Source organism: Montipora foliosa, chromosome 13 (assembly GCF_036669935.1).
Source record: "Montipora foliosa isolate CH-2021 chromosome 13, ASM3666993v2, whole genome shotgun sequence".
Classification (NCBI taxonomy): Eukaryota; Metazoa; Cnidaria; class Anthozoa; order Scleractinia; family Acroporidae; genus Montipora; species Montipora foliosa.
Window position 1 is genome coordinate 27,900,323 of NC_090881.1, and position 26,564 is coordinate 27,926,886.

Genomic DNA, 26,564 nt, shown 5'->3' on the forward strand with positions numbered 1-26,564 from the left:
AAGCCGCGGCTTACTCTGGCCACGGTGTACAAAATACGCAAAAGGAACTATTTATACGAATATATATTCCCAGGTCAATATAAGCCGCGGCTTGAAAAAGACGTGAACGTAGTTTTTGTACCATTTATACGGGGTGAATCCGGCCACCGCGGCTTATTTTCTCTCGTATAAATGGGGGTATGGCCCTATTGTGATTGACCATCTTCAGAAGGTCGTGGTTGACGAGCACCTTGATCATTCATTTGGCATGTTAGCTGTGTCCTTTCTAATCACACAATCTGCCCCCCCCCCCCCCCCAGGCATTAGTATGCCTGACTGGGCTGCATGGGATCTCAACATGGTTAAAGATATAAAATTGATTGAAAGTGTTCAGAGGCAGGCAGCCTGCTTTGTCAGAAGCAAGTATACAGGAGAGGAAGGAGCTGTAACTCACATACTGCATTCAGTGAGCTGGCCAATGTTGGAGGCAAGACGAAAATGCCACCGACTGGAACTCTGTTACGAATTACCGAAAAGTAGTTCTACGTTAACAATACCAAATTATTTAGATGTACCATCTCATGTCTATAACGCAAGATCTCACGCTTCCTGTAGAAATCATCATACCAAAGGGCAAGGGAACATTTATGTGTCTGAACAGTTTTTTCCCCAGAACTCTTAAAGAGTGGAACACCCTGCCAATAAATTTAAGGCTGATGGAGACACTGAAACATTTTAAATTAGCTGTTAGAGCCTATGTTTTGTTTATTTGGTGACTGACTATTTGTTTCTGTAGTTGTGAGTGACAGCTATGTTGGGAGCTAGTCAATTTCAGGTTCTTACATGTATATTCCCATGATCAATGAATCATAGCTCAGTTGGTTAGAGTGCCCAACATTGGCCAGCGCACCGGTGGCTCAGTTGGTTTAGCACCGGGCTGTCATGCGGGAGGTCGCTATGGTCAACAGTGTCATGCAAAAGCTTTAGCTTTATGGAGATCAAGGAATATGCCACAGAAAAAATGGCCACCTTCATTACTCTCTGAATTTTGTCCGTAATTAACAGTAGGGCATGCTCAGTTGAATGATTTGCATGAAAACTAAACTTTCCTGAAAAAATTAGTGTGTTCATCTAGAAATTTAGTTGCTAAAAATTAACTTTTCTTGAATCTGATTAAAAATTGACACAAGAGATATTGGACTGTAATTGTTAGTAACAAATGAGATCCAGACTTGTAGACAGGAATAACAGGTGCAATTTTTAAGGAATCAGGAACAGGGCAGGAAGAAAATGAAAAAATGTATAAAATCTCCAGAGTTTTAGAGATCACAAACTTTAAAATCTTAAGAAGGGGAACAGGGATACTAGAGGGGCAACAAAAAATAATTACTTTTCCATATCTAAGACTAGAAATAATATCTTGAATTTCTAGCACAGAAGTAGCAGTAAGGAAAAAGCTGTTAGTCAGTGGTGTAAAAAGAAAGGTTGAAAAATTAGTGTCAACCCTTGGAATATCTTGACTCATACAGTGTAGGCTTCCCAATATTTGCAAAGTAGTCATTAAACTTGTTCGCAATATCATTGTTGGACACAACTTTGTTAGAGGAATTATTATTTTAGATGGGTTACATAAGCTATGGGTTTGAAGGCTCGAATTTGCTTTATGTCTTTCCCAGTATTAGTAATACTTAACTTGTTGCACCTGAAATAGTTCTCATGGTACAATTTCTTGCTAATTTTTAAAAATGATGTAACTTATTTCTAAATAGTTTGAAATTGGCATACAGGCACTGATTTCTAGTCCTGATGAATTTCCTATAATATCTTATTCTTGGTGTTTATTGATGTTTGAAGGCCAATAGATGTCTAAGGTCTCGATCTAAAGTTGGTTTCCTAAATTCTTGAAAGCTTTCTAAGAGGCACGTGAAAATTAATAATTTAGTTATACAACAGGACTGTATAATTATCATTAATATCATCCATGCCATGAAACATATTAGGCCAGTCAATTTGTTGAAAGTCGGAGATCAGAGCTTCTTCATTGAGTTTAGAAAAATCCCTTTTGTATATCTCCTTATTCGGGGGGGGGGGGGGGGGGGGGGGATGAATTGAGTCAATGGATAAAACATTGGGAAGGTGATCAGTTAAAAGAAAAATAATATTTCCACTGTATGTAGCATACTCAAGAGAGTTAAAGAATATATTATCAATAAGGTCATGTTCTACTGGGTTTCGGTTGAAGCGGTTGAAGATAATAGTTGAAACGTTTCAGTTGAAACGCGGTAACTCCTGGGAATAGTTATTACCAGACTTCTCAGCGTTAACAAGTTGAGGCCCGAAAGCAACACGGCAGGAGCCTGCGGCCGACTTCCAATGGCCAGCGTAAATGACAGCAGCTGCTGCCGATGCTATTTCAACCATTTCAATCTAGTTTGATGCCGGTTGAAAAAATTGATCAACCAAACCAACCGAAAACGGTTTTTTCCCAATAGAACACGAAAAAACCAAACCAACTCAGCCAACTAAAAACGGTTGATCCCTATAGAACACAACCTAAGAGTAGCAGAATGTCTGGTTATGCACGTAGGGTGGAGTATGTGAGGTTGGAAGCAGTATGAGGATAAGGTATTAATAAAGTCAAGTGTAAAAGCATGGGAATCAGAGTTCAACAGATTAATATTAAAGTCTTCCATAAAGACATGGCTTGGACTCCTTGTGTGTTTTGTCAACAGTTTTTGCAGCAACCTGAACAGCACATTTCATTCATGATGGCCTCAGTCCCATGGCAGCAACCTCAAGAAGGTGGCCCCAATAAAGTCCAAGTCACCATTTTGGCTTCTGAGTGGGGATCCAGTAAAGGCGGACTTTCTACAATCAACAGAGAGTTGGCCATACAGCTGGCCAAATTCACAGAAGTCCATATCACATACTTTTTACCGAAATGCTCAGATGAAGAAAAAAATGAAGCCTGCCACCATGGTATAACGGTTCTCGAGGCAACACCACGGCTGGGGTATGAAGAACTGGACTGGCTTAGCTTTCCACCTGAGGATTTGCGAATGGACTTTATTGTTGGTCATGGAGTGAAACTGGGTCACCAAGCACAATTAATCCGCAAATCTCACAAATGCAAGTGGATGCAAATGGTACACACTGACCCAGAGGAACTAGGAATGTTCAAATGTTACGAGAATCCAATCTCAAAGGGCGAGGAAAAACATAATGTTGAAGTAGAGCTGTGCAAGATGGCTAATTTCGTTTTAGCAGTCGGGCCCAAGCTGGCAGAGGCCTTTCGTAAATACCTCCGCAGTTGTAAAAAAGATCAAGATGTTTTTGAATTAACTCCTGGTATTTTTGATGAATTTGTCAGTGCTCAACAAGTTCCTGAGGAAAGAAAACAATGCAGTGTCCTTGTGTTCGGTTGCGGAGATGCTGAAGACTTCAAGTTAAAAGGGTTTGACATTGCAGCCAGATCTGTTGCAGCATTGCCCGATGCTTATCTTCTTTTCGTTGGAGCACCCGATGGAAAACATGAAGAGATAGCAAATCGATTGCTTGAATGGGGAATTCCCAGACATCATCTTAAGGTGAGAGGCTATATCAAAAGCCGAGAAGCTTTGAAGGGATTATTCTGTGAGGTGGATCTTTTGCTCATGCCCTCTCGAACAGAAGGGTTTGGTTTGACAGGTCTGGAGGCTCTGTCAGCTGGTCTACCTGTGATTGTCAGCAAGAACTCTGGTTTTGGAGAAGCCCTGGGCAATGTACCATTTGGTTCTTCATTTGTCATTGGCTCAGAGGATCCTAATGCATGGACAGCAGCTATCAAGGACATCTGGAACAAGAACAGGCAGACAAGGCTTGAGGAGGCCAAGGTTTTGCGTGACTACTATGCCACAAAATATAACTGGTCTGAGCAGTGCAAAGATCTTCTTGAAAAGATGATCAGCTCATTTAACGGTAGGAATTAACAATGTATTTTAATCCCTTTATATGAAAACGGTTTTAAATCCAAATCTAGATACTTGGGTAACTGCCTGTTTATCATGTAGACATCAACTGGAAAACGAAGCTGAAAGTCTAATTCACTAAACTGAACCCTTTCAATGGTGAATACAAAACTAAATACACTCAAAGTCTGTATCATATCTATGATAGTTAGCACAAATTCAAAGTATAATATTGCTGTTGTTTTTAACTGTGAGCGATTCACTGACTTTGTTTGCGATAATTTATTTCAACAGCTGCTTCCGGTGACCTTCGGAGTGCATCAGAGGCACTAGTCAGATTAAATGTAATAGACAGTGAACTAATTATATCGAAACAAGAAAAATAAATCCACGGATATTATGCAGGAAATTGCACCTCCCGAAACCTAAAATTTTTAAATTTTCCACAGGATCATGCCGCCAAAGCCCCTAGAAGCACCCCCCTGTAGGTCTCACACTCAGCCCATCGGACTGAGTCATAACCCACCTGCTATTGCAATTTTGCCATCTGTTTGAAAATCTCCTGAGAACCCTGACTGAGCCACTTTGTATTTGTAGGAGCTCTGATGATTTTTACCTTCTTGGTCCTGAGTCGTAATTACATTCAACGCATAGTACGTAATTTTGTTCTACGAGAAGAGCTGCTTTGAAATGAAAAGTGTCGCTTGTACAATGTGCATTCTCCAAGATGACAAATCGACACTTCGCAGTTTATCTTTAAGTCAGTGGCACACTAGGCGATTTTGTTCACCAATCGAAAATTGCCTCTAAAGTGTGCTTGATGCTGCTATTGCAATTTTCTGCAATCTCTGCGTTCGGCGTGTAAAATCGCCGACATCTAACATGTCGGATATTGGACCTTATGATTTAATTACGTCACTGCATAAAAATGGCTGACAACAGCGACAATTAGTGGACAGATGAAAGAGAAGATGGCTAGGAACAAAAGTAAAGTGGAAATTTGCTGGAATCAGCCAGCAACGAAATTTGCCTGCAATTTTTGCTGCTGATCAAAATGGCTGCGATCGGCGAAGCTAATTTCCGTTTCATAGACATTTGTTGCCATTTTTGACGGTCAATGCCATTGTTAGGAACCAGGCGGCATTTGAGTACAAGTTCCAGAATACTTCAGGTTTTGCTTTTCTCATGCTAATTAGCGCTTTTGTTATTTTTACCCCACTGGGAATGCAAAATTTAAATAAGAAAAGAAAAACGATCTGAATTCTGGAAGTTGTAGTCAAATGACGCTATTGTGAAAGTTGCCTATGGTTAGGGTTAGCATCATTTAAATACTTTAAAATTGCGATGTTTGGAGTGGTCATTTCCATAGTGCACAGTGGTTAAGTGCGATTGCTCTTCAGCCATTGAACCGAGTTCACTATCGTTCTCTGGACTTTTTCTATGTTTTTTTAAAAAAGTTCTTTCAAAATTACAAGTGACATACGCTGCTAGTCCAGTCCTAGATTAAGTATTTTTTTCCTCATTTGCAAACCACAAACTTAACACTGAAAATTGTCGTCCAAATGGCAACGACTTCTTACAAAACAGAAACTTGCATGGATGATCAAAATCACCTAGTGTGTTGCTGGCTTTATGCACATTGCATTTTCAGAGCGCGGCCATCGTTAGCCTGCGAATGCAGACGTATTTCCGGCGGTCATTTCTCTCCCTCGAAAAAGAAGGAGAAAATGACTGCTGGAAAATAATGTTTGCGTTTGCAGGCTAAGCCATCCTGAAACCTACACAACTAACAAACTTTGAAATGTGTAACATCCAAACTTTTGTCACGAAGCGAGAAGCGAATATAAGCAATTGTTATTTTTCTCTAAATGTCATCCTAACCTTTCCGACGTAAGTATTAAATATTTTTTTCAATAACGAGAATTTCATGATCACAACCGGCAGATTTTCGCCGGTTGCCAGCTTCTACTGAGAACCCTGCCTGGCTGCGGCCATCTGAAAGCATTCCAGGTTGGTTGAGTTCATTGTGATGAGTCATGCTGCAAACTCTTTCTTTGCTGATTTAAGAGGCTCTTTAATTTGCCTCTCTCTTCTGCCGTCACAGAACTCTAGAAATTAAAAGCATTCAACGAAGGCCAGACTTTGTTTTTATTTTGGTTTCACAACCCGAAATATTATTTGCAAGGAATTCCTCTTCTTCAGTTAAAATGTTAACATCTGAAGCACTTTAACACACTTCGATGCCATTCTTTGTCAAAGTGAATAAAGCATCCTGAGATGGTAACCTAGGGCTGATACCTCCGATACTATGACTGCTTTAAACGATAAACTGTTTTAACTTCCAAGTTAATTTAACCTGTGTTTTAGCTCCAACACAAGACTAATTTGACCCAATTTTCAACAACAGGGCTCATAGCAAAATTGATATGGTGGTCAAATTAATATTATCTAGTTTAGCCCTTACACTACAGGTGTTGCCAATGTATTCACTTGAGTAGGAATTGAAAAGGACGTTCGCACCCATTGCTACTGTGCATTTTTTCGCACATGTCATGCACACGTCGTGCATCACAGACCACGAAGGTAAACACAATGCTAAAGGTGCAAACATTTTCCACAAGAATAGAATGTGAAAGCATGTGGCATTATGGGATAGCTGTGGACCCAGGTCTTCTTGGAAAATGTCACGCAATGGTGTGACAGTGTGAATAGACAATCGCTTTGAGAACTTCGCAGTGATTTTACTCTCTTGAATTCTCAGTGACCCCCATTTTTCTTTCCGTAGATCACTTCCTTTCCTGATTTTGTCCATTTTAGCAACAAAACAAAAAAAATCTGTACATGAGAAGTTACAAACATTTTGCCTTTTATGCTCTCGTGCGACCAACGTTTTCTTTCTTAGACTAATATTTATCGTTTTTCAAGGTCTATTTCACCTCAGAAAAAGACATCAGCTGCAAAAGTTTGTTTTGTTATATTAGTTATGTTGAATTGAGTACGTTTACCTGATCTAAATTTCACTAATGCAGGTTCTTTATTGCTGAGAGTTGTAAGCTAAGAACGTCTTAAAATAACGCAATCTTCTAAAAGTGCACCTCATGATCTCGAAAACGAGCATGGTGACCCCCCATTGTTTTTGCCTTTTTGGCAAAAGTAGATCATTACCTTTCTGTGTGGCAAGTTTAAAAAAATTCTGTACGTGGGAAGGTTTTGGGCACGAACGTCCTTAAGGTTTTGAGGGAAATTTTTTTTTTTTTTTTGGGGGGGGGAGGGGGTTGTGCTTTCCAGCAGACACCAATATCAGCCTCTTATTAAGTAAAGGTACACTTCCCCTAGGTACACTTCCCTTTTGCTTTACTTATACAAGATGGTTAATGCCCTTGCAGTTTCACTCCATCTGTAGTTGTTGCACCTATAATTTGCATGTCTTTGTATTTGCTATAGACAGTTGCAGATTTAGTTACTAATGAACCGCAGTAATTTTGCCTGTTTATGTGGTCAACAGATGGGGACATGGCATCTGTTCCAGCAGCTTTTCCTACAACAAGGGAGAGCCCAAACTATGCCCGTCTATGTCGTCTATTAGTGGATGTAGGATCCCAGGCCCTTCGTGATACCTTTGACAGAATACACCCTTCAGCTACTCTTTGCCATGTTTTGTCAAATCATTCAGCAGCTTACTCCACATTGCAGTCACTGAGAAGGAAAGGAGTTTTGAATGCCACACAGTGGGGAAAGCTGTACCCAACTGTTTCTTCATCTGTGTCATCAGCCACTTTTGATATTACACTTTTGTTGGTATTGCTGAGGAATATTTGTGGTTTGAGTCCTCCGGCCAGTACTGGAAGCTGGGATGAGCTTCCTCCCTCACATGATAACAGTCCTGAGGCAAACATAGCAAGAATCAAGTTTTACAGAAATGATGTCTATGCTCATGCCAGCCATTTTTGTGTTGATGATGCAACATTCAATACATTATGGCAGGATATAAGTAACGCAGTGCTAGCCCTTGGATCTGGAACAAGTTTTGCCAGTGCAATCAACCGCCTGAAGACTGAGTGCATGGATCCTGATGTTGAAGAGCACTATCAAAAATTACTAAAGGAGTGGAAGAAAGATGACGATAACACCAAGGAGACACTTAAGGAGGTCAAAGGTATGCTGGATCTCAAAGGAGCAATTGATTAGTGAAGTAGAGATCATCATCTTGCCAACATTGAGGGTTTCTCCATTTTTAGATAATTCTGCTTGCAAAAAGATGAGATGAGGAAAACTGTATGGGTACCAAACACAAATCATGTTTTCAGTCTTTAAGTTAGCTGAGTGCTCCTTGCATGGATTGTTTCTTTAGTTGTCTACTTGGAAATGCATTTCTTGAAAGAATGAACAATCCATTGCACTTGAAAGCATTTAACTAGCTCTATTGGTGAATGTGCTCACTAAAACTGTTTCCTGCCAAACTCAAGCTATACAAAAGTAATCACACACACATTACCCTTATGGTTTTCATTTTGTGAAGATGTACTAAAGCAAGGGAATTTGTAGGTAAAAATATCTGTTCAAAACTAAACAATGTGTCAAGGAGTTGTACATTAATAGGTCATTTCTGAGTTCATGTCTGCCTCCTCTTCAAAGCGAGTCTAAGTGCAAAGTTTTTCTTATGAAAATTAGTTTTCATTCATATGTAAAGTAGAACCAATTACCATCACCAAAACGACGCACTTAGATTCGCTTTGAAGAGGAAGCAGACATGGCCTATTAGTTTCCCATTGTGTCCCTAACACTTCTCTTCAGGTTACTGTCACATATTTTCATAAATAATGTTGAGAAGAAAGATCACAGAGTGTCCCTCTAACCCCTCTTACATGTATCACATAGACCAAAAAATGAATGGTAACCGTAAACACTCTACTTCCAAACCCAAACTTATGGTAGTAAATGCTGTACATGTTGGTAGTTGATGTTTCAGCTTAATAGAAACATTGTGTCCTATTCTGTAAAGTGCATGTACTTTATATTTATAATGCAGAGATCCTGTACTTAAATGGGCTGTGGTAAACAATGCTTCCAGTAACAGTCTCATCAAAAAATGATGTTTATGCGGGATAACATGGTTCATAAAGCTACATTCAGAAATTGTAAATTCAGAATTCAGTATTTTCAACTTAGAAGCCTTCAGTAATTACCTCTTTGTCAGAAATTTTAATGATATAATAGATATTTTCGTTTTTTGGAATGATATGGGAGAGAAATGGATGTCTGATGAAGGCAGCACCAAGACAAAGCTTGACCCATCTGGATTCCCTTCTGAACCCCATTCTGGACACCCTCAAAAATTGAAGAAAACGATATGTAAATACCTGTTACAACTTTTGGGCTCATTAAGCGTTGAAACGTTAGCTCTTTCCAACATGTACTCAATATTTTTTTTTTCTCACGCCCATTTTCATGCCACTTTATTTACATTGTGTTGTTCCTTCAGCAATTACCACTGACCAAAATATTCCTAGTCATCCACACACATGCCAAAACTGTCTTATGTTATTTTCTTTACTTTATTGGGTGGTCATATAATTATATTCAGTGCTTATGTCATTATCCCTTCGGGTTGGTATCTCATTATTCTTGGTGCTTAAGTCTTTATTTTCGGTACCGTTTTCAGTAATATGTGGTACATACATGTACCTTCTTCGTTATTATCATCTCCAATCTTCCAGAGGACCTGCATAATGCAATCCTCTCTTCTGCCCCCTTTTCAATTCGATGAGTACAAAAAACAACATAACAAGTTAAAGTATTACAAACGGTTATTTACTGTTGTCTGTACGTGCTCTTAAAGCTTTGTAGGGTCATTTTAGGCTGCGCTATACAAATCACATTTGTTAGGTTATTCTAGGGGAACTTGAAGCTTTTCGAATTCACTAGGGCATTTTAGGTATTGAACCCTTTCCGAAAATCATTGCTAGCCTTTTTACGGTAATTACAACGACATTTTTACCAATCAGAAAGCAACAGGCATAAAATTTTTCATATCACGAAGTTCCATGTGAAATTTCCTAAAGAAAATGCTAGGTGATGAAAGGCGTTCCGAAAAGATAATTTAATGAAACGTTTAGTTGGGTGCCCCTGCAAAAAGATAACCACCCAATATAAGAACATAAGCACGCAATACAATGATATGACCACCCACATATAGTAAAGAAAGTATCACAGTTCTGGCGTGTGGTGTGGTGTTTTGGTCAGGAGGCGGTGGTTGGTGAAGGCACAACACGATGCAAAAATGGGTGTGAGAAATAAATATTGACTATGTCTTGGAAAGAGCAAAGTTTTCAACACTTAATGAGCCCACAATTTACATATTGTTTTCTTTAATTTTTGGGTTGGTCCACTATGGGGTCCACTTTGGGGGTCCACAGTTTGCACCATCCTGCTTGAAAATATGGTTTCATGACTGATCAATTCAATTCCTACTTAAGACTCTCACTGAACTGGACACGAGTGGGTGCCAATGCTATTTACCCTTTCACTCGTGCAACCAGTGGCCATTGAGAAGTCAATTCGTCTGTTGTCAGACAGAGTTACAGTGCAACACCACTTTCCGTTGCCATCTAAAAAACGTTCACATTTGACAACTATGTGTAAATACTTCAACTCAGCAACCCATGTAACGGTGTTCAACTTACATTATCCAAGCGTCCGAGCTCTGCAAAGAGGCGTGACTGTCAATCAAATTCGCACACCCTGATTGGCAGAAAATTTGTAAAAAAAACTTTGTTAGGTGGCCACGGTAAGGCGCGTCGCACTGTAAATCTATTAGTGTCACTCTTAGGAAGGGGAAGGGTTACTGTTAGGGTGAGCTAAACCAATAAAATCTCAATGTCTACCTAATTATTCACTCATCACCTTGCTTTTTTGTTTTAATCCAGAAATGGTTGGAGAATTGAAAGGTGCGTTAATTAATTGAACTACACAAGTACCATACATTGGGATTTACAGTAACAGAAGACCTAGAAATTTCACTAGTTTATCTACTTGACTTATTATTCTACGTGGCTGTAGGTATATGATTACGGAATAGCGTGGATTGCGTAGTGGTGCTATGAATTGAAAAACCTAAATTGTGATGAAAGATTGAATGAGACTGAAATAATATCAATTAAAATGTTTGGCCTCATAAAAATCGCTTATTTTTCTCCAAAAATTCATAATAGGGTCATTAAGATGAGACAATGGAGATTCTACACGTAGTTAACCCTTAACGGTCTGCGGGGCGCCCCATTGATGAGTAAACTTATCAGACGTTAGACAAAGTAAAATCTGTAAGTGGCCACTGAGAGTAAAAGGGTTAATGCACATGAAATTTTTAAAGTAAAAGCGAATCCAGAGGCCTCCTTTTTGTATTACTGGAAAGTAATCAGCGGGCTTCAATATAAATGAATTATCTGCTGAGTTAAAAAAATTCTTTGAAGTGGATTCAGAGCCACCTTGAATTTTCCAAGGAGGTCGGTCTAAATCCACTGAAGAGAATTTTTTAACTTTGCAAAGAGTTCCAATTTAGCTAGGCTCCATTACCAGCCGCTGTTTCGGGAAATGATCCAGCGCTCACTCCCGAAATCTTGGCTGGACGCGTGAAATGAGCCATTCTTAATCTCCGCCAATCAGAAACTCGCTTGCACAAATTGAACAGGCATAAATTATACTTTTTGTTTCAAATTGTGGCTGCGAAGGTATTTCTTGCCCCGCCCTGTTCAAGCTTTACAGTGCTTTTAGGGTGCGAAACATCCAAAGATTTCGACAATGCATATGGAAAGTGTTGGAGAAGCTGGAGAATGGTCTCGTTTCGTTTTCTTCCGCCTGAGTTCAGAAACTTGGACTGATACAAAACATGGACCCCAGATCCATGGACCACCATTGTGGACCACACCTCATTTTGTACAGTTACAAGCGGAAAAATCTTTCAACGAAAGAGAGAAGTGATCCTAGCACTAATATGGACAAGTTAAGCAATTTTCTCTTACAGACACATGATAAATTCAGGTGGCTCCAACGGGATTCGAACCCATGACCTCTGCGATGCTGGTGCAATGCTCTACCAACTGATCATGAACTATGAAGCCACTCAGTTGGAAGCAGATCATGTTTTGCATACGTCGTCCTCTTGGGACCTAAGCATGCCTTATTTGCCTGGCCTGTCTTATGCCACGCATGCCACGCTGTTAGGACTCAACTGACCGGTTGGCTCAGTTGGTTGAACATCAGACTTCTGTGCCGGAGGTCGCGGGTTCAACTCCGGCACTCAGGGTGTTTAAATAACTGAGGAGAAAGTGCTGCCTTTGTAATTACACCCACAAATGGTTAGACTCTCTAGTCTTCTGCGATAAAGCGTTGGCCCCGTCTCACATCACTCAAGTTCCGTGGGACGTTAAAGAACACACACTGTTGGGGACTTAGCCCAGGTGTGGTGGTCTCTCACTCATTCTGTTCTGGGGATACCTATGTAAACTACTTGCAATTCAGTTAAGATCACGGTAAACTGCACTGCTACCATTAGCGCCAGAAAAAAAAAACAGTCTGGCAAAGTCCCAGTATAGATGTCTGTAAGAGGCAATTGTTTAAATCAGTAGCCCATATATATATACCTAGTATCGAACAACAGCCTCTAATTCCTTTCACGCCGTTTTCACAGACCGCGATTTACTTTTGGATATCCAACGAATGAGACTCTCGCAGGAGCCCGATGACCAATCACAAGGAACTAACTTGGCGTCATACAGCCACCGAACGAGAATTGTCTTTGTTTCTTGCGGAAAAGATAGTCTAAAAATAGATCGGTCAGTAAAAATGCCATGGCACAGCCTTGGTATGGGAGTTGTTCGCTCCTAGGGTTCCTGCTTGAATTGTCCAGATAAATGTGAGGATCACTTCTCTCTTTCTTCTGTTTGAAATTTTACAAAATAAGGGGTGGTCGACCGAGGTAGTCCATGGACTGGGTCCACAGTGGTGGTCCATTGACCTGGGGTCCGTGTTTTGTATAGGTCCCGGAAACTTCCCTAGATTTCCAGTTGGCGCCAAGGGCAAAATACCTCTTTCGAAACCGTCGAGATTGCAAATTCTCCTCAAACTTCGCTAATGTAAGAGCAAGTAAAATTCTGCAAGCTCAGTTAAAACTACTGCTGAGTTTATTGGTGGCAAAACGAGGGGGCCGATGAGGTAGACTGAGAGCTGAAGCGACCGAAGATTTTGTTAATGATTCGCCGGTTGAATTCAAACTCACAATGATCATTTAACCAGAAACTCAAGCTAGCATCATCTAGAAACTTCGCACAGACGTTTTAAGCATTGTTATGTAATTACTCTTTTGTTAAAATCAATGTTTTGGGTTGTCTAATGCCATTTCCCCGCAAATATTAACTTCACACAAATTATATTTTGAATTTAAGCCGCAGACATAATCTATCGTTCACGCGTCCAGCCATCTCTTCTCAGGGAGGATACCCGAACTCGAGTGAACGGCGGAAATGGAGCCTACAGTTTAGCCTGCTTATTACTTTTTGGAAATTAATAATTGGGATCACTGAGCTCATTTTTGAAGTATTAGCATTAAAAAAAACAAAATATTGGGTGTTTTTAGAAGGATCTCTGGTTGCTATGGTTACCTATTACATCAAATAGATATCTCATTTTCAATTGTTTGACATGGTACCATGAGATAGCTGCTTGGTGATACAGTGTTGTACAGTTTATTTCCTTTATTATAATAAGCTCAATAGTGCACATACTTTAATTGATTTTCACCTATGATCTATTAAAAAACGGACACATAGATGATGTCATGATCATAAACTTTGTAATTTTTGTGCCTCATTTTGACGTCATCTGTGATCAATTACTGAACAGATGCGCAGCAACATGGAATCTATTTTATTATTATATTAATGTTTTATTCGTTTTATATAATAAAGAATTTGAACTATACAGAAAAAAGCCTTTCTATTTCGAAATCTTTCTAACTTATTCGGAAGAGGTTTCTTTCCCCTCTTGACTAACAAAAAAATAGCACTTTGACATAATCTATTGTCTATACAAAATAAAGCAAACGGATTGGTTGCAGTTTCTATGACGATATCAGCTGTGCATCTGTCCTGTAGCAAATCATATGTGAGAACCAATCAGGTTGTATACATTATTGAGCTAATTAAACAAACAAAAAAAGTTATCACATTTTGTTAATCAATAATAATAGTTGTTGTTTTACTTGGTACCGTGACATAGCTGCTTGGTGATACAGTGCCGTAGAGTCTATCCTTATAATGGTGCATGCAGTTCCTTGAAAATTGTTGGAACTGGATTGAACCTCTATAATTTTTTTCTCGTTTTTAAGAAATACTCACCCAAGTTAAGAGACAAGAGGGAGACACAAAAGACAAATTTGGAAAGATCGAAGGTAAGCTGGCAGATATTAAACTCAAACGTAAATGTTGCCTACCAATGGCCTTAACTTCCGCTACATGTAGGACACTGCCAACAAGATAAAGACAGCTGGCATTTCTGTTGTGGGAACTGAAAAATGTTCCACTTCTCCCAAGAATAATTATTTCCTCACAGGCTTTCTGTAAGGCACCTCACTTACGGTACCAATAAACTACCAAAAAGAAAATTACGAAGAAGTGATTTTGGAAAACATTTCACTATGAAAAAACTGCGATAAGACATTTCTAAATATTCTTTGAAATACTAAAAGCTTGGTTAAAAACGTTTTTTTTAAAAAAACAACGTTTCGAGGTTAGCTAAACGTCATTATCAAGTCAAAGTTATTTGAAAATTGCAAACTATGAATACTAAAAGAACAATAATTGATAAGGAGCCTGTATAATGAAAGAAAGGAAATGAAAAAGAAACAAACGTATGAAGTCCGTCTGGATATTCCTACAAACTGACTTAACAATTTTTGTTGGAAGAATGTTTTGATTTCGATCAAAAATTTTCTCCAATATATAACAAATGTAATCTGTGCGATGTTGGGACGTGTTCTTCTACCAATGTTACAACCTGTAGTCGGGGCTTTACGTATACGTTTGTTCAACGAAATGGGATTTTTTGTTTAATATGAATACATGATGCAGCAGATAACCTAGTAACCTTTGTGGCTGTCTTAGTTGGTGTTTATAGAAGAATCCGCCTTACAAGAAGGGGTTTCTCTCTACTAATTAAAACATTCATTAATCAGTAGGTAGTTTTGGGGAATAGTGTGTGTGTGGATGGTGAGTTGAGGGAAAATCATAGACAAAAGTTATGGTTAGTCTGTAAAATGAGGGGGAGATGTTCACAAAGCAAACTCTCAACCCCACAATAAGATTAACGAAAGAAACAAACTCTGTGTGAAATTAAAAATATAATCTCAGAAACAGTCAGATAGTACATGTACGAAAAACTAAATCAAGTAGGAGGGATTAATAAATATTTGACCATGAAAATTATTCGTTCTTAAAATGGGAATAATAAAGATGAAAAATCTTTACACTAAAATCTTCGTTCTTAAAAAATATATGGAAAAAACTAAAGAAATCCCATGGAATATGAAACACCAGTTCCACGAGGCAAATCCAAAAATCCCAAGGATAAAGACAAGCTGACTGCGACACCATTAGGCTCGTAAATGGCTGCGAATCTTCAGGGGTAGAGCGCAACCGAGCAAGGGGGTTTCTAGTCCAGCGCTGGACCTCTACCCGACCCCCTCGTGCCGAGTCAAGAAAGGAAAAAGAGAAGAACAACAAGCCACTACTCTGGACAAAAACTAAGACTAAAATCCATGGACAGACTAACACGACCAAGGCTTCCAAGTCGATTAACTAAAACTAGAAAGTAACTCTTACCAAAAACACAACTCATCATGTGTATCATGGACGTTCTGAAGCAAAATTATAGTTTAATTAAAAAATAAAATAAAGAATAAAAGGATTCCTTGTTACTTACATGGAAGAAAAAGCTGGCAAAAATTTCCCTTTGCTCCAAAATTTTGCAAAGTACCCTGCACACGTCAGCCTGGCTTGCGACAAGAGAATTCAAATACGACCCAAACTGTACACATGGCCTGGGTGCGAGATGTGGGAAAGAGTAGATCTGGGAACCAGTATGACAAAACATGGATCCTGGAATGCCCAAAGCAATTTAAAATACTAGTACGAAATTGAAGGCTAAAAAAGGCAATGACCCAGAAAAAATTGGAAGCATAAGTGAGATTGTATAGCTTCTGATCTAGGGTGTACTGCGGCAGTAAAATCATTCGTTCTTTTGGATGGAGCCAGGAAAAAATCCCGTCAAGCATGGATAAATCATTCGTTCCTTGGATGAATCCTGGAAAAAAACCCGATCAGGTGTATAGATTATTCGTTCTTTTGGATAGATCATTGAAAAAAACCCTATCAGGTGTCAAAACTACCTGTTCTGGTTGGATCCAGGAAAAAATCCCCTAAATTTTAAAGCTAAAAAACTGAAAAATTACATCGCCCTACGTAATCCTATAAAAAACATAAATAGGTTCAGAATTTATTCAATCAAAATGATAATAATGATGACAAGGAACCATCAAAGCTGCCTCTGAGTTAGTATCAAGTTAATGAGTTAGAAAAATAAAACTTAAATTGTATCCGTGTGCATAGTAATGTGAAGTGTGAACACCAAGGCCAACAAAGTGTTGAACTAGGACTGATGGTGTATCCCTGCTGGTAGATACATCTAGGGTTTTTTGTTTAATATGAATACATGATGCAGCAGATAACCTAGTAACCTTTGTGGCTGTCTTAGTTGGTGTTTATAGAAGAATCCGCCTTACAAGAAGGGGTTTCTCTCTACTAATTAAAACATTCATTAATCAGTAGGTAGTTTTGGGGAATAGTGTGTGTGTGGATGGTGAGTTGAGGGAAAATCATAGACAAAAGTTATGGTTAGTCTGTAAAATGAGGGGGAGATGTTCACAAAGCAAACTCTCAACCCCACAATAAGATTAACGAAAGAAACAAACTCTGTGTGAAATTAAAAATATAATCTCAGAAACAGTCAGATAGTACATGTACGAAAAACTAAATCAAGTAGGAGGGATTAATAAATATTTGACCATGAAAATTATTCGTTCTTAAAAATGGGAATAATAAAGATGAAAAATCTTTACACTAAAATCTTCGTTCTTAAAAAATATATGGAAAAAACTAAAGAAATCCCATGGAATATGAAACACCAGTTCCACGAGGCAAATCCAAAAATCCCAAGGATAAAGACAAGCTGACTGCGACACCATTAGGTTCGTAAATGGCTGCGAATCTTCAGGGGTAGAGCGCAACCGAGCAAGGGGGTTTCTAGTCCAGCGCTGGACCTCTACCCGACCCCCTCGTGCCGAGTCAAGAAAGGAAAAAGAGAAGAACAACAAGCCACTACTCTGGACAAAAACTAAGACTAAAATCCATGGACAGACTAACACGACCAAGGCTTCCAAGTCGATTAACTAAAACTAGAAAGTAACTCTTACCAAAAACACAACTCATCATGTGTATCATGGACGTTCTGAAGCAAAATTATAGTTTAATTAAAAAATAAAATAAAGAATAAAAGGATTCCTTGTTACTTACATGGAAGAAAAAGCTGGCAAAAATTTCCCTTTGCTCCAAAATTTTGCAAAGTACCCTGCACACGTCAGCCTGGCTTGCGACAAGAGAATTCAAATACGACCCAAACTGTACACATGGCCTGGGTGCGAGATGTGGGAAAGAGTAGATCTGGGAACCAGTATGACAAAACATGGATCCTGGAATGCCCAAAGCAATTTAAAATACTAGTACGAAATTGAAGGCTAAAAAAGGCAATGACCCAGAAAAAATTGGAAGCATAAGTGAGATTGTATAGCTTCTGATCTAGGGTGTACTGCGGCAGTAAAATCATTCGTTCTTTTGGATGGAGCCAGGAAAAAATCCCGTCAAGCATGGATAAATCATTCGTTCCTTGGATGAATCCTGGAAAAAAACCCGATCAGGTGTATAGATTATTCGTTCTTTTGGATAGATCATTGAAAAAAACCCTATCAGGTGTCAAAACTACCTGTTCTGGTTGGATCCAGGAAAAAATCCCCTAAATTTTAAAGCTAAAAAACTGAAAAATTACATCGCCCTACGTAATTCTATAAAAAACATAAATAGATTCAGAATTTATTGAATCAAAATGATAATAATGATGACAAGGAAACTATCAAAGCTGCCTCTGAGTTAGTATCAAGTTAATGAGTTAGAAAAATGAAACTTAAATTGTATCTGTGTGCATAGTAATGTGAAGTGTGAACACCAAGGCCAACAAAGTGTTGAACTAGGACTGATGGTGTATCCCTGCTGGTAGAAGGATCTCTGGTTGCTATGGTTACCTATTACATCAGACTACTTAGCCAGAGTGCGATATCCTCGATTTTACTTCTAAACGTTAAAAACAAAATTGATCGGAGGAAAACGGTTAAATAATCCACTGGAGTGCGCAAATCGTTTGATTCTCATAATTTCTTTTTATTCGAGCTTTAAACTGAAGAAAAATGTTACATAATTTCAGCTCAGTATATGAACTAAAAGAAGGATTACAGCGTTTAATTTCAAAAGGTGTCACATAATTGATGACTTACTTCTGTGATGATATCCAGTAGATTCAATAGTCCTCAAACTTCGGTTATCAAAGGTTAAAAGAAATAAAAAAATAAGCCAGCGAGCAAACGAATTCATTGAACCGTTGACAAAAAGTCCTAGAAAAAAGGTGAACTTCACACGTGTTGTTCGATCTTTGGGTATAAGGTAACCAACTGTCAATCAAAGAATCAAGGAAATTATCTTTTTATATGTTATTGAAATTGGAAAAATCCGACCTCCCTTCTGGAGCTCGGAGTTTTGCACGTTTTTCTGTTGACAACTAGTTTGACATACGTCAGGTCTTACTTATCATGCTTGCAAAGTGAACTACTTTACCGCTCTTTTAACACATGCTGTCTGCGCAGACATAAAGTTTACAATATCATGCAACATGAACTCCAAAACGGAAGGTGGCGACGAATTGGATACACTTCTGGAGAAAAACCATTTTTGCGAACCACAAGCCTCACTCGGGCTTCCGGTGTTGAGCTATAATTTTTTTTCAGAGATTGCACAATTTCTTGCGGAGGCCACCAGTTATCTGTTCTCTCTAAAACATCATTTGACAGCTCTCCATTACAAAGATGGGTGTCCAGGAGAACAGTGCCTTCTGGATAATGATTCGCTAAAAGCCCTACGGTAGAAACGAAAACAAAAGACCCTATTCAACAAATTTCAATTCTTGAACACACTGACTAATTTACATTAGGTAACAGAATTCCTCTGACTAGGACACAATATTTTTTTGTGTAAAACTACGGTCTATATATATTAGAGAGAGAGAAAGTATATAAGAGAAACCCTGACCCTGTACATCCCAAATAATCATATTTTTAACTGAATAAAGGTTTCGAAAGAAAATTCGCCCAGAGCGGGTTTAGAACCCACGTCCCCCCGTTACTAGTCGGGTGTGATAACCACTACACCACCAGGACAACCAATCGAAGAGGTGATTTACGTGATGAGAGCGTGGGACCTCTCAAGAGACATTTAAGTTGGTCAGTCAATGCATCCAGTGATCGACCGATCGATCCATCAATCTCTTATTGAGATTGCACAGCGGTAAGGAACTTACCAGTAAAAGTAGCAGCATCGTCGTTGACTGTTTCCTGATTTTCATCTCTTATCACAATCACGGTATCATTCTCTCTTGTGACAGTATCAGCCGCGTCGTTCACTGTTTCCTGATTTTCGTCCATGATTTCAATCACACTCTCATTCTGTTTACGAGTATAGGTTCAGCTTAATACGTACATCCAATAGAAGGCAAATGTTAAGTATAAAGTGTAAAACAGGAGCTCATCAAGAGGAGCCTCTATCTCCTCTAATTCCTTGAGTCAACCCTTTCCCGAGTAAATTTATTTTTAGGAACAGGTTTTTCCCGCGAAAAGTATCATAATTCCCTTGACGCTGAGATAGCTCTGTTTTCATTGGCTTTTACAACAGTGGGCGTGCTGAATGTCCCAAGGGAGATTGGCTTTTACAACAGTGAGCGTGCTGAATCTCCCAAGGGAGATGTTCTATAAATAAATCTACTCGGGAAAGGGTTGACTCCGAGGCCAAGTATGGGAGATAGAGGCTCCTCTTCATCAGCTCCTGGTGTAAAATAATTTCTTGAAGTCGGAGCGCAACTAGTAAAAAGGTTTAAACAAGTGTGCAGAATATTTTGTTCGGCTCAACCCAACTTCATCAGCTTCAATAAAATGTGAACGTTAAGAAGGGTTACATCGTGTTGATTTAGCTGTCGAGGTGACTAAAGTCATATCATAAATGTTGGCTGATGCAAAACCTAGAAGGCTTTCAATCAACTCCCTGATGCGACGTTTGAACGTATTACTTTCCGTGGACAGAACTTTTGTGGCTGGTGAAGTTCGGTTGAGCCAAAAGAAATATTACACTTGTTTAAACCTTTTTATTGCGCTCTGAGTCCACTGAGAAAACTGTTTTACTAGTTTTTTAATTATAACTACAGAGCAGGAAGGTAATAATATTTTGATAGTATAAAGTGGTTTCTCGGCATTTCTGTTATAGATTTTATGCAATTTTGGGTGTATTTGTCCGTTTTCATAAGCAATCATATATAACAGAAAACTTGAGCGATCGGAAACTCATACGTTGACTTCACGAGCCGTTTTACCAATTAACTATTTGTTCAGTAAATCGTTTTATGTTGGTCGTGAACTAGTTAATGTGGTGCGGCATCGGTTTGGATTTACCGTGAGAGAAATGGAAACATTCGTAGCTGCCCTGCTGCAACAGGCAGGTGAGAAAGCTTCATATTTCATCTTGGCCACTTTTACTTTTTGAGCGCCAGGTCAGCAACAGCACTTTTGATGCCTCCTTAGGGAGTGTCCCCACCATAGCAGAATGCCGTTGTGGAGTAGGGGCCGAAACTAGCTGCCATGGTTCCTCCTGATAAATTCTTACGCTAGATACAGATGCAGGATGAGCCGTGGCAGCACTGAAGTGTTTTACTACCTCTTCTTAGTGATCTCATGAGCCTTTCCGATGAGGGAAGCTCGTTTTGTTTGTGGCGCTAAATGACTAATTTCGAAAAAAAAAAAACTAACACAATACTGCCAAGGTAGATTTTTTCTCGAGAAGTAACCTCGATGAACATCCGCTTATCTAAATCGGTGACACTTAGAACACAGAAATTCATATGAGATCAGTGTTAGATGTTAAACTGACTTCTTTTTCCCACCTTCTGATTTATTGATGTCAACGTATCTTTCACCTCATCAGATTCCTCTGGCAAGGTTGTTTCCTTGGGTTTCCGTTCAAATTTTTCTCCTTTTTTGCTTGGATCAAAGTAATGTAGTAGTGCTTCCTCGTGAATCTCTCTGTGACGTGTGTCCCATGAGAAGATAAAACTTTTTCTTCCGTCCAGATACTCGTTGTCGAATTGGTTGGATATTTTTCTCCAGGCCCATCTGGACAGCACAACTCTGTTCTCTTCTTCTTTGTCTTTGTAGTTATCATCTCCGCCGATAACAATTATTACATTGTCTCCTTGAGATGATTGAATAATGAATGACAAAAATCATTCGTCGCAGTTTACGTTCGTAATGACGCTCCTCGATACTCAACTTTAAAACAGTTTTTCATCCACAGCTCGTTAAAAAAAATTGTTAGCTGCCTGAGCGGAGCCTTAAAAACTCACGAGTATCTCGTCCTCACATCGAGGCTCTCAGCGTTCGACGAGAGTTCAAGCCTTTCCTTACACAACGAATATTGTTTTTCAATGAATCTAAAACAAACTTTCACCAAAATATTTCAAAAAGTCATAGTATTAAGGAAACAAAGTATCGTAATTCCTTGAAAAAAGAAATATAATCAGACGTAAAAAGAACCCTCAATACAAACTCAAAAAACTTTTACAAGTCTTGAAAAGTTCTCAGGAAAACTGAGCGCATTTTATGTGCCAAATTTGTTCAGTTGATTTGCTTCTTTTAACAAAATAATTCTATTTTTCCATCATGTTTGAAGCATTCAAAGTTTTGGTCATTTTCGGTTAAAAAAGCAAAGCGTGGACGTCTAATTCACGGGCGCCATTGTTTCATGAGGTCTTGTTCTCAGTCAATACACGAAATTTGTGGAAAATATTAAGACAAGGTTTCTTTGTAATAGTCCACACCCCTGTGTTAAAATGCCAATAAAGAAGTGATAATAAACAAGTGATAAACATTCCCAGTTTCTCAGAAATTGAAACAGCTATTTAAGTGGAGGAGGGGTGGGGGTCTGGTTTTGACTGAAAAAGATGCAAGGGTGTAAAACTAAAGAAATTTGTGAAGGACAAAAAGCCAAAACCTTAACAGTAAAGTAATCTGAATATCATGCCTCAAACGTATAAAAAGCAGTAGTGTTTTTATGTCTTTAATTATTCGTTGCAAAGAAATATTTGAACAGAGCACATAAAGATAGTGCATTTTGAATATACTCACCAGTTTTCCTTTGAAGGGTTTTGTAGATCATGGCGTAACCGATTCCAGCGTTTTCTTCGTTGATAGACAAGCGAGATTCATTTGCATGAACGACGAAAATCGCAAAATTCATCTGCGGTTCGGACATTATATCGTCACACATCTCGGCCATCGTGTTTAAGTCGAAGTAGCGTTTAACAATGTTGATTTGGAATTCGAGTCCACTCTCTGTCAACAGTGATTCGACTACATCCAAGTTATAAGTTTTATCGCAGTTGAATAGATAAATGTGTTTAACTGTCTCGTTCATCTTGGTTTCACTTCTTCGACCGCCAATGAGTATATATTCGATTATAATAACGCTTATAAAGTACGAACGTACTTCCGGGAAAGAAGTGAAAGTGCACTTTCACTTTTTTCCCGGAAGTACGTTCGTCACGCTTGCCATGTTTAGCTTCCGTCATGTAAGCCATCACTGTGTACGTACGATTTACGAAATTTCACCAAGAAGTATGTTTCTTGAATTCCCTGTCTGCGACGGATTTCCGGTTGCAAAATCAGAAGCATTTTTTCTTACATTACAGCTTTGATTTGCACATGGCAAATGCGTTAGTGCTCCAATTAGCAACACATGGACCGTCTGCGGTTTTGATCCATATACTTGCGAATTTACGTATCTGTCCGTTTTGATATTCTAGCGTTTCTCTTCGGTATTTTATGGTAAGACATGCATTTTCATCAGCATTATTTTTAGCTGCTACTGCTGTCACGTAGTATGTAGTGACACGCCAAAAAATAGAATAAAATCCAAAGTTTTATCTCATGAGCTACTGCCAATGTTATCATCTTGGGACTGTACCCAATAGTAGGTATTCTGCAGTTACTCCCTGTACTTTGAACCGGGTGTCACATCAAGATGTTGTTCAAGATGTCGAGGTTTCATATGCCTAAAAGAATGAAATTATCTTCTGAGACTCTGTTCGGAACAGATGCTTTTTATTCCCGTTCATTACTGGGTTGCCGTGGGCAACACAGTCAGAAAATGAGATGAAATTCTCCGTTTCCCGTGTCGAGAAAATGGAACAGTTGCGCATTAGGTCTTTCCTGTCACTTCCCTGCTAAGTATTGTCTCTGTGCTTCGTCTTCTGCGGGTTTTTTTGGTGGGTCTCAGGGGGTAGTAGAAATGCGTAGATTTTATCCGGTGGACACAGTAGAATATTTAATTAACCTGCAATGGCGTCGAAGTCATGGGGCTAAAGAATGGAACGTCAATTGGATAAACAAGACAGGCGGTGGAAAATAAATATTTGGAATCTTAAAAGTGGCGAGTAATGGACTTCGACAACGATTGCATCTCGGTATCAAAGTGATCAGTGTTTCTAATATTTTACTAACTGTGGTGTTATGTACAACACTGAAACCAAATGGCAAATTCTGTATGGGTTTAAGATTTAAACTCATTGAAGGAATCGTACGCCTTGAATGCACCTATGTTTACTAAAGCCGCAGCTCATTTTCTGTCTGTTGTCTGGTTATTTACATTTAAGCTTATTTTTCAACTCTGCACAGTCTTTAGGAAAAGAAAATAGAAAGGTAACAGTGAATAATTCTTTGCAAAGCTTGTTGTCTATTTTGTGCTTCATTATTCAAGGAAAGTTTCTTCGGAAAAGGGTTTGTTCCTGAACTCCGGTGATAAATTAATTTATTACACCTAACATGAGAATTTTATTCCATAAAGCTCATTTGTACAAATCTGTACGCTTTATTTTCACATGTGGAAAAGGCTTATACAGCCAATCAGCATGGCGTACAGCTATTTCACATGTGGAAGTATAACCAATCAACGATAGCGTAAAGGCGTTTCCATGCCAATCACTCATGCATCTCGTGCAAATCGTACTTTGTTATTGAATTAAATTAAATTTGCATTTGGTTCTTTGTTAGTGAGTTTTTGTTTCTAATTTGCGTTCAGAAAACTATTTTAATGAAAATTCTCCTCTTATGTGTAATAAACAGTTCACGACATAGAAAGTGCTTTGTACGGGGTTTTATTCACTCGTTGTTTGTGTCAAAAACCCTCACTCGCTCGTTCCCCCGCTCGTTCGGGTTTTTGACACAAACAACTCGTGAATAAAACCCCGTACGCCGTACTTTCTATGACGTAAACTATATTTACGTGACACGCATAATTTTTTTTTTTGCACGCACGCAATTGAAATAGGAAGAGTTTTTTGCCTCTAATAGCAAATTTGTTTGTTTTGTGAGATTTTTTGTGGAATATTTTGGTAAATTTAATATTCTCTGTCAAAAATTTGCATAAGAAGCTTAAAATAAACAAAAGAAATTACCTCTTCGTCGAATTTTCGTTGCTAACTGTGATGTTATGAACAACACTGAAACCTAACGGCAAATTCTCTGGTAACTTTTTCAGGTTGGATATCAAAGAAGGAATCGAACACCTTGCGTGAATGTGTCAGCTGTGTGTTTACAATTTTCTGGCTATTTATGATTTTATTTATTTGTACTTAACTCTGAACAGTCTTCAGTTTAAAAAAAACAATTTGAAATTTGACTTATTCTTAGTTAGGCAAGAATTTGGCTTGCATTTTACTGTTAACTCCCTGCTACGGACGGACGTTTCATGGCTAAAAAGTACGTTGTTTAACTCTGAAAGCGACAAACGATTAACATTCTTCCCTGTAGTTCATTTAATGTAAACAATAACCTTGACACAAGGTGATCACGTGCACCTTTGTGGTTGCCTAACACGTGATCAATTTCTTCCTTTTGATAGAACATCATGACCTGCAGAAATTTTAATGTTTTTAAGATCAATTGTAATTAATCTTTCGCTGAGAACTCGAAATTCAGAGTTTTATATAAAAGCTATGTTATTTTTTCTTCGTCTGACTTTTGGCTTGCATTTTACTGTTAACTCCCTGCTTTGGGATACTCTTTGGTGCAAACGTAAAGCCAAAAAAAAGTTTGACCTGGTATCAGAAGACTGAAAAGAAGAGTAATTATGAAGCTTAAACAACATGTTCAGTCCTTCCTTAGTGTGTGGAATAAACGTTTGCTTAGCGCAACTACAAGACTTGCATGACATGCAGGAAAACGTCCGTCAGAGCAATTTGCAGTTAGTTTTTTTTGCAGACTATAGTAAGGGGAACTGGAAACTAAACATTTCAAAGGCATTTTTCTCAAAACCTAGTAGTACGACAAGGGTTAAAATTTTGGGGATCAATAAACCATATGAAGACGAAACCGTCAACATTTTTAAATATATATATATATATATATATATATATCAGAGAGCTTTTCAGTTATTATCCCTGAAATAGACGAACATCGATGTTTTTGCCATTTGCGAAAAACCTGTCTGACAAATTTAACTATTTATTTGTATACATGATTATTCTATCTCGCTAAAGAAATCTTGAAATTTTAAGGTGGGGTCGTACGGCAAGTTTTTGAGAAAAAAGCCTTTGAAACGTCTTGTTTCCAGTCCACTCTCCAGGAGCTCGGTCACTATATTTAGCATATCCCCCTGATTTGCATTTATTTGTTAGGTAAAGTTACATTTTACATCAATTCAGGGACTAACACTTCAGAAGAAACATCCTGTTGCTTTCATTTCACAGATTTCAAATTCTTGATATTTTTCTTTGGAAAACTGTAGTAAGCCACCTTAACTTAAAGAAAAAACGAGTGAGTTTTACTCAAGAGCGTGTTTTGTTATCTTTGAACTGAATTTATTACCAAAGCATAAAAAAGTTACAAAATAATTCGACGTGTAAACGAACGTGTGAGCCAAAGGGCCACTTCTGGCACGACATCTGGGTGACCCCTCAAATGGTCTACATGACCCCCAACTTGAGAAAAAATAACTGGAACGCTGCAGATCAATACCACCCAACTCAGTGCCTTCTGTTTTTGTGTAACACGTACCACTGACAACCCTAGTTTACGCTCATGGAGCGTCTAGTTTTTCTTAAAACGGCAAGTGCAGTTTACGACCAAGTTTTTTAAAATAAATATAACGGTTGGTCGAGTCCTTTCTT

General features: G+C 38.6%; 2 protein-coding genes across 2 annotated transcripts in view; one reads left to right on the plus strand and one right to left on the minus strand.

The window, feature by feature from the left end:
- LOC137983240 (uncharacterized) overlaps positions 1–25,173 on the plus strand; it is a 29,112-nt gene extending 3,939 nt beyond the window's left edge. The window contains exons 2-6 of the mRNA XM_068830435.1: positions 2,712–3,936; positions 7,432–8,082; positions 10,853–10,873; positions 14,308–14,370; positions 24,935–25,173. Coding sequence (XP_068686536.1) covers positions 2,745–3,936; positions 7,432–8,082; positions 10,853–10,873; positions 14,308–14,370; positions 24,935–25,032 — 2,025 coding nt within the window. The 5' untranslated portion in view covers positions 2,712–2,744 and the 3' untranslated portion in view covers positions 25,033–25,173. The remainder of the gene's footprint in view (positions 1–2,711; positions 3,937–7,431; positions 8,083–10,852; positions 10,874–14,307; positions 14,371–24,934) is intronic.
- Positions 18,449–22,925, minus strand: LOC137982588 (uncharacterized). Its single transcript, XM_068829705.1, has 4 exons — positions 22,525–22,925; positions 21,285–21,592; positions 19,656–19,800; positions 18,449–19,214 (listed from the first exon to the last, which is right to left on the minus strand). Exons 1-4 carry the CDS (start codon positions 22,811–22,813, stop codon positions 18,955–18,957), a joined length of 1,002 nt encoding a protein of 333 aa, XP_068685806.1. The 5' UTR covers positions 22,814–22,925; the 3' UTR covers positions 18,449–18,954.
- Positions 25,174–26,564: the final 1,391 nt, after the last annotated feature.

Coding starts and splice junctions, on each gene's coding strand:
- LOC137982588 (XM_068829705.1), bottom strand. CDS start 22,813: ATGAACGAGACAGTTAAACACATTTATCTATTCAACTGCGATAAAACT. Junction 21,593..22,524: donor AACCCTTCAAAGGAAAACTG/GTGAGTATATTC, acceptor AATCATCTCAAG/GAGACAATGTAATAATTGTT. Junction 19,801..21,284: donor TGACATCAATAAATCAGAAG/GTGGGAAAAAGA, acceptor ACTCGTAAACAG/AATGAGAGTGTGATTGAAAT.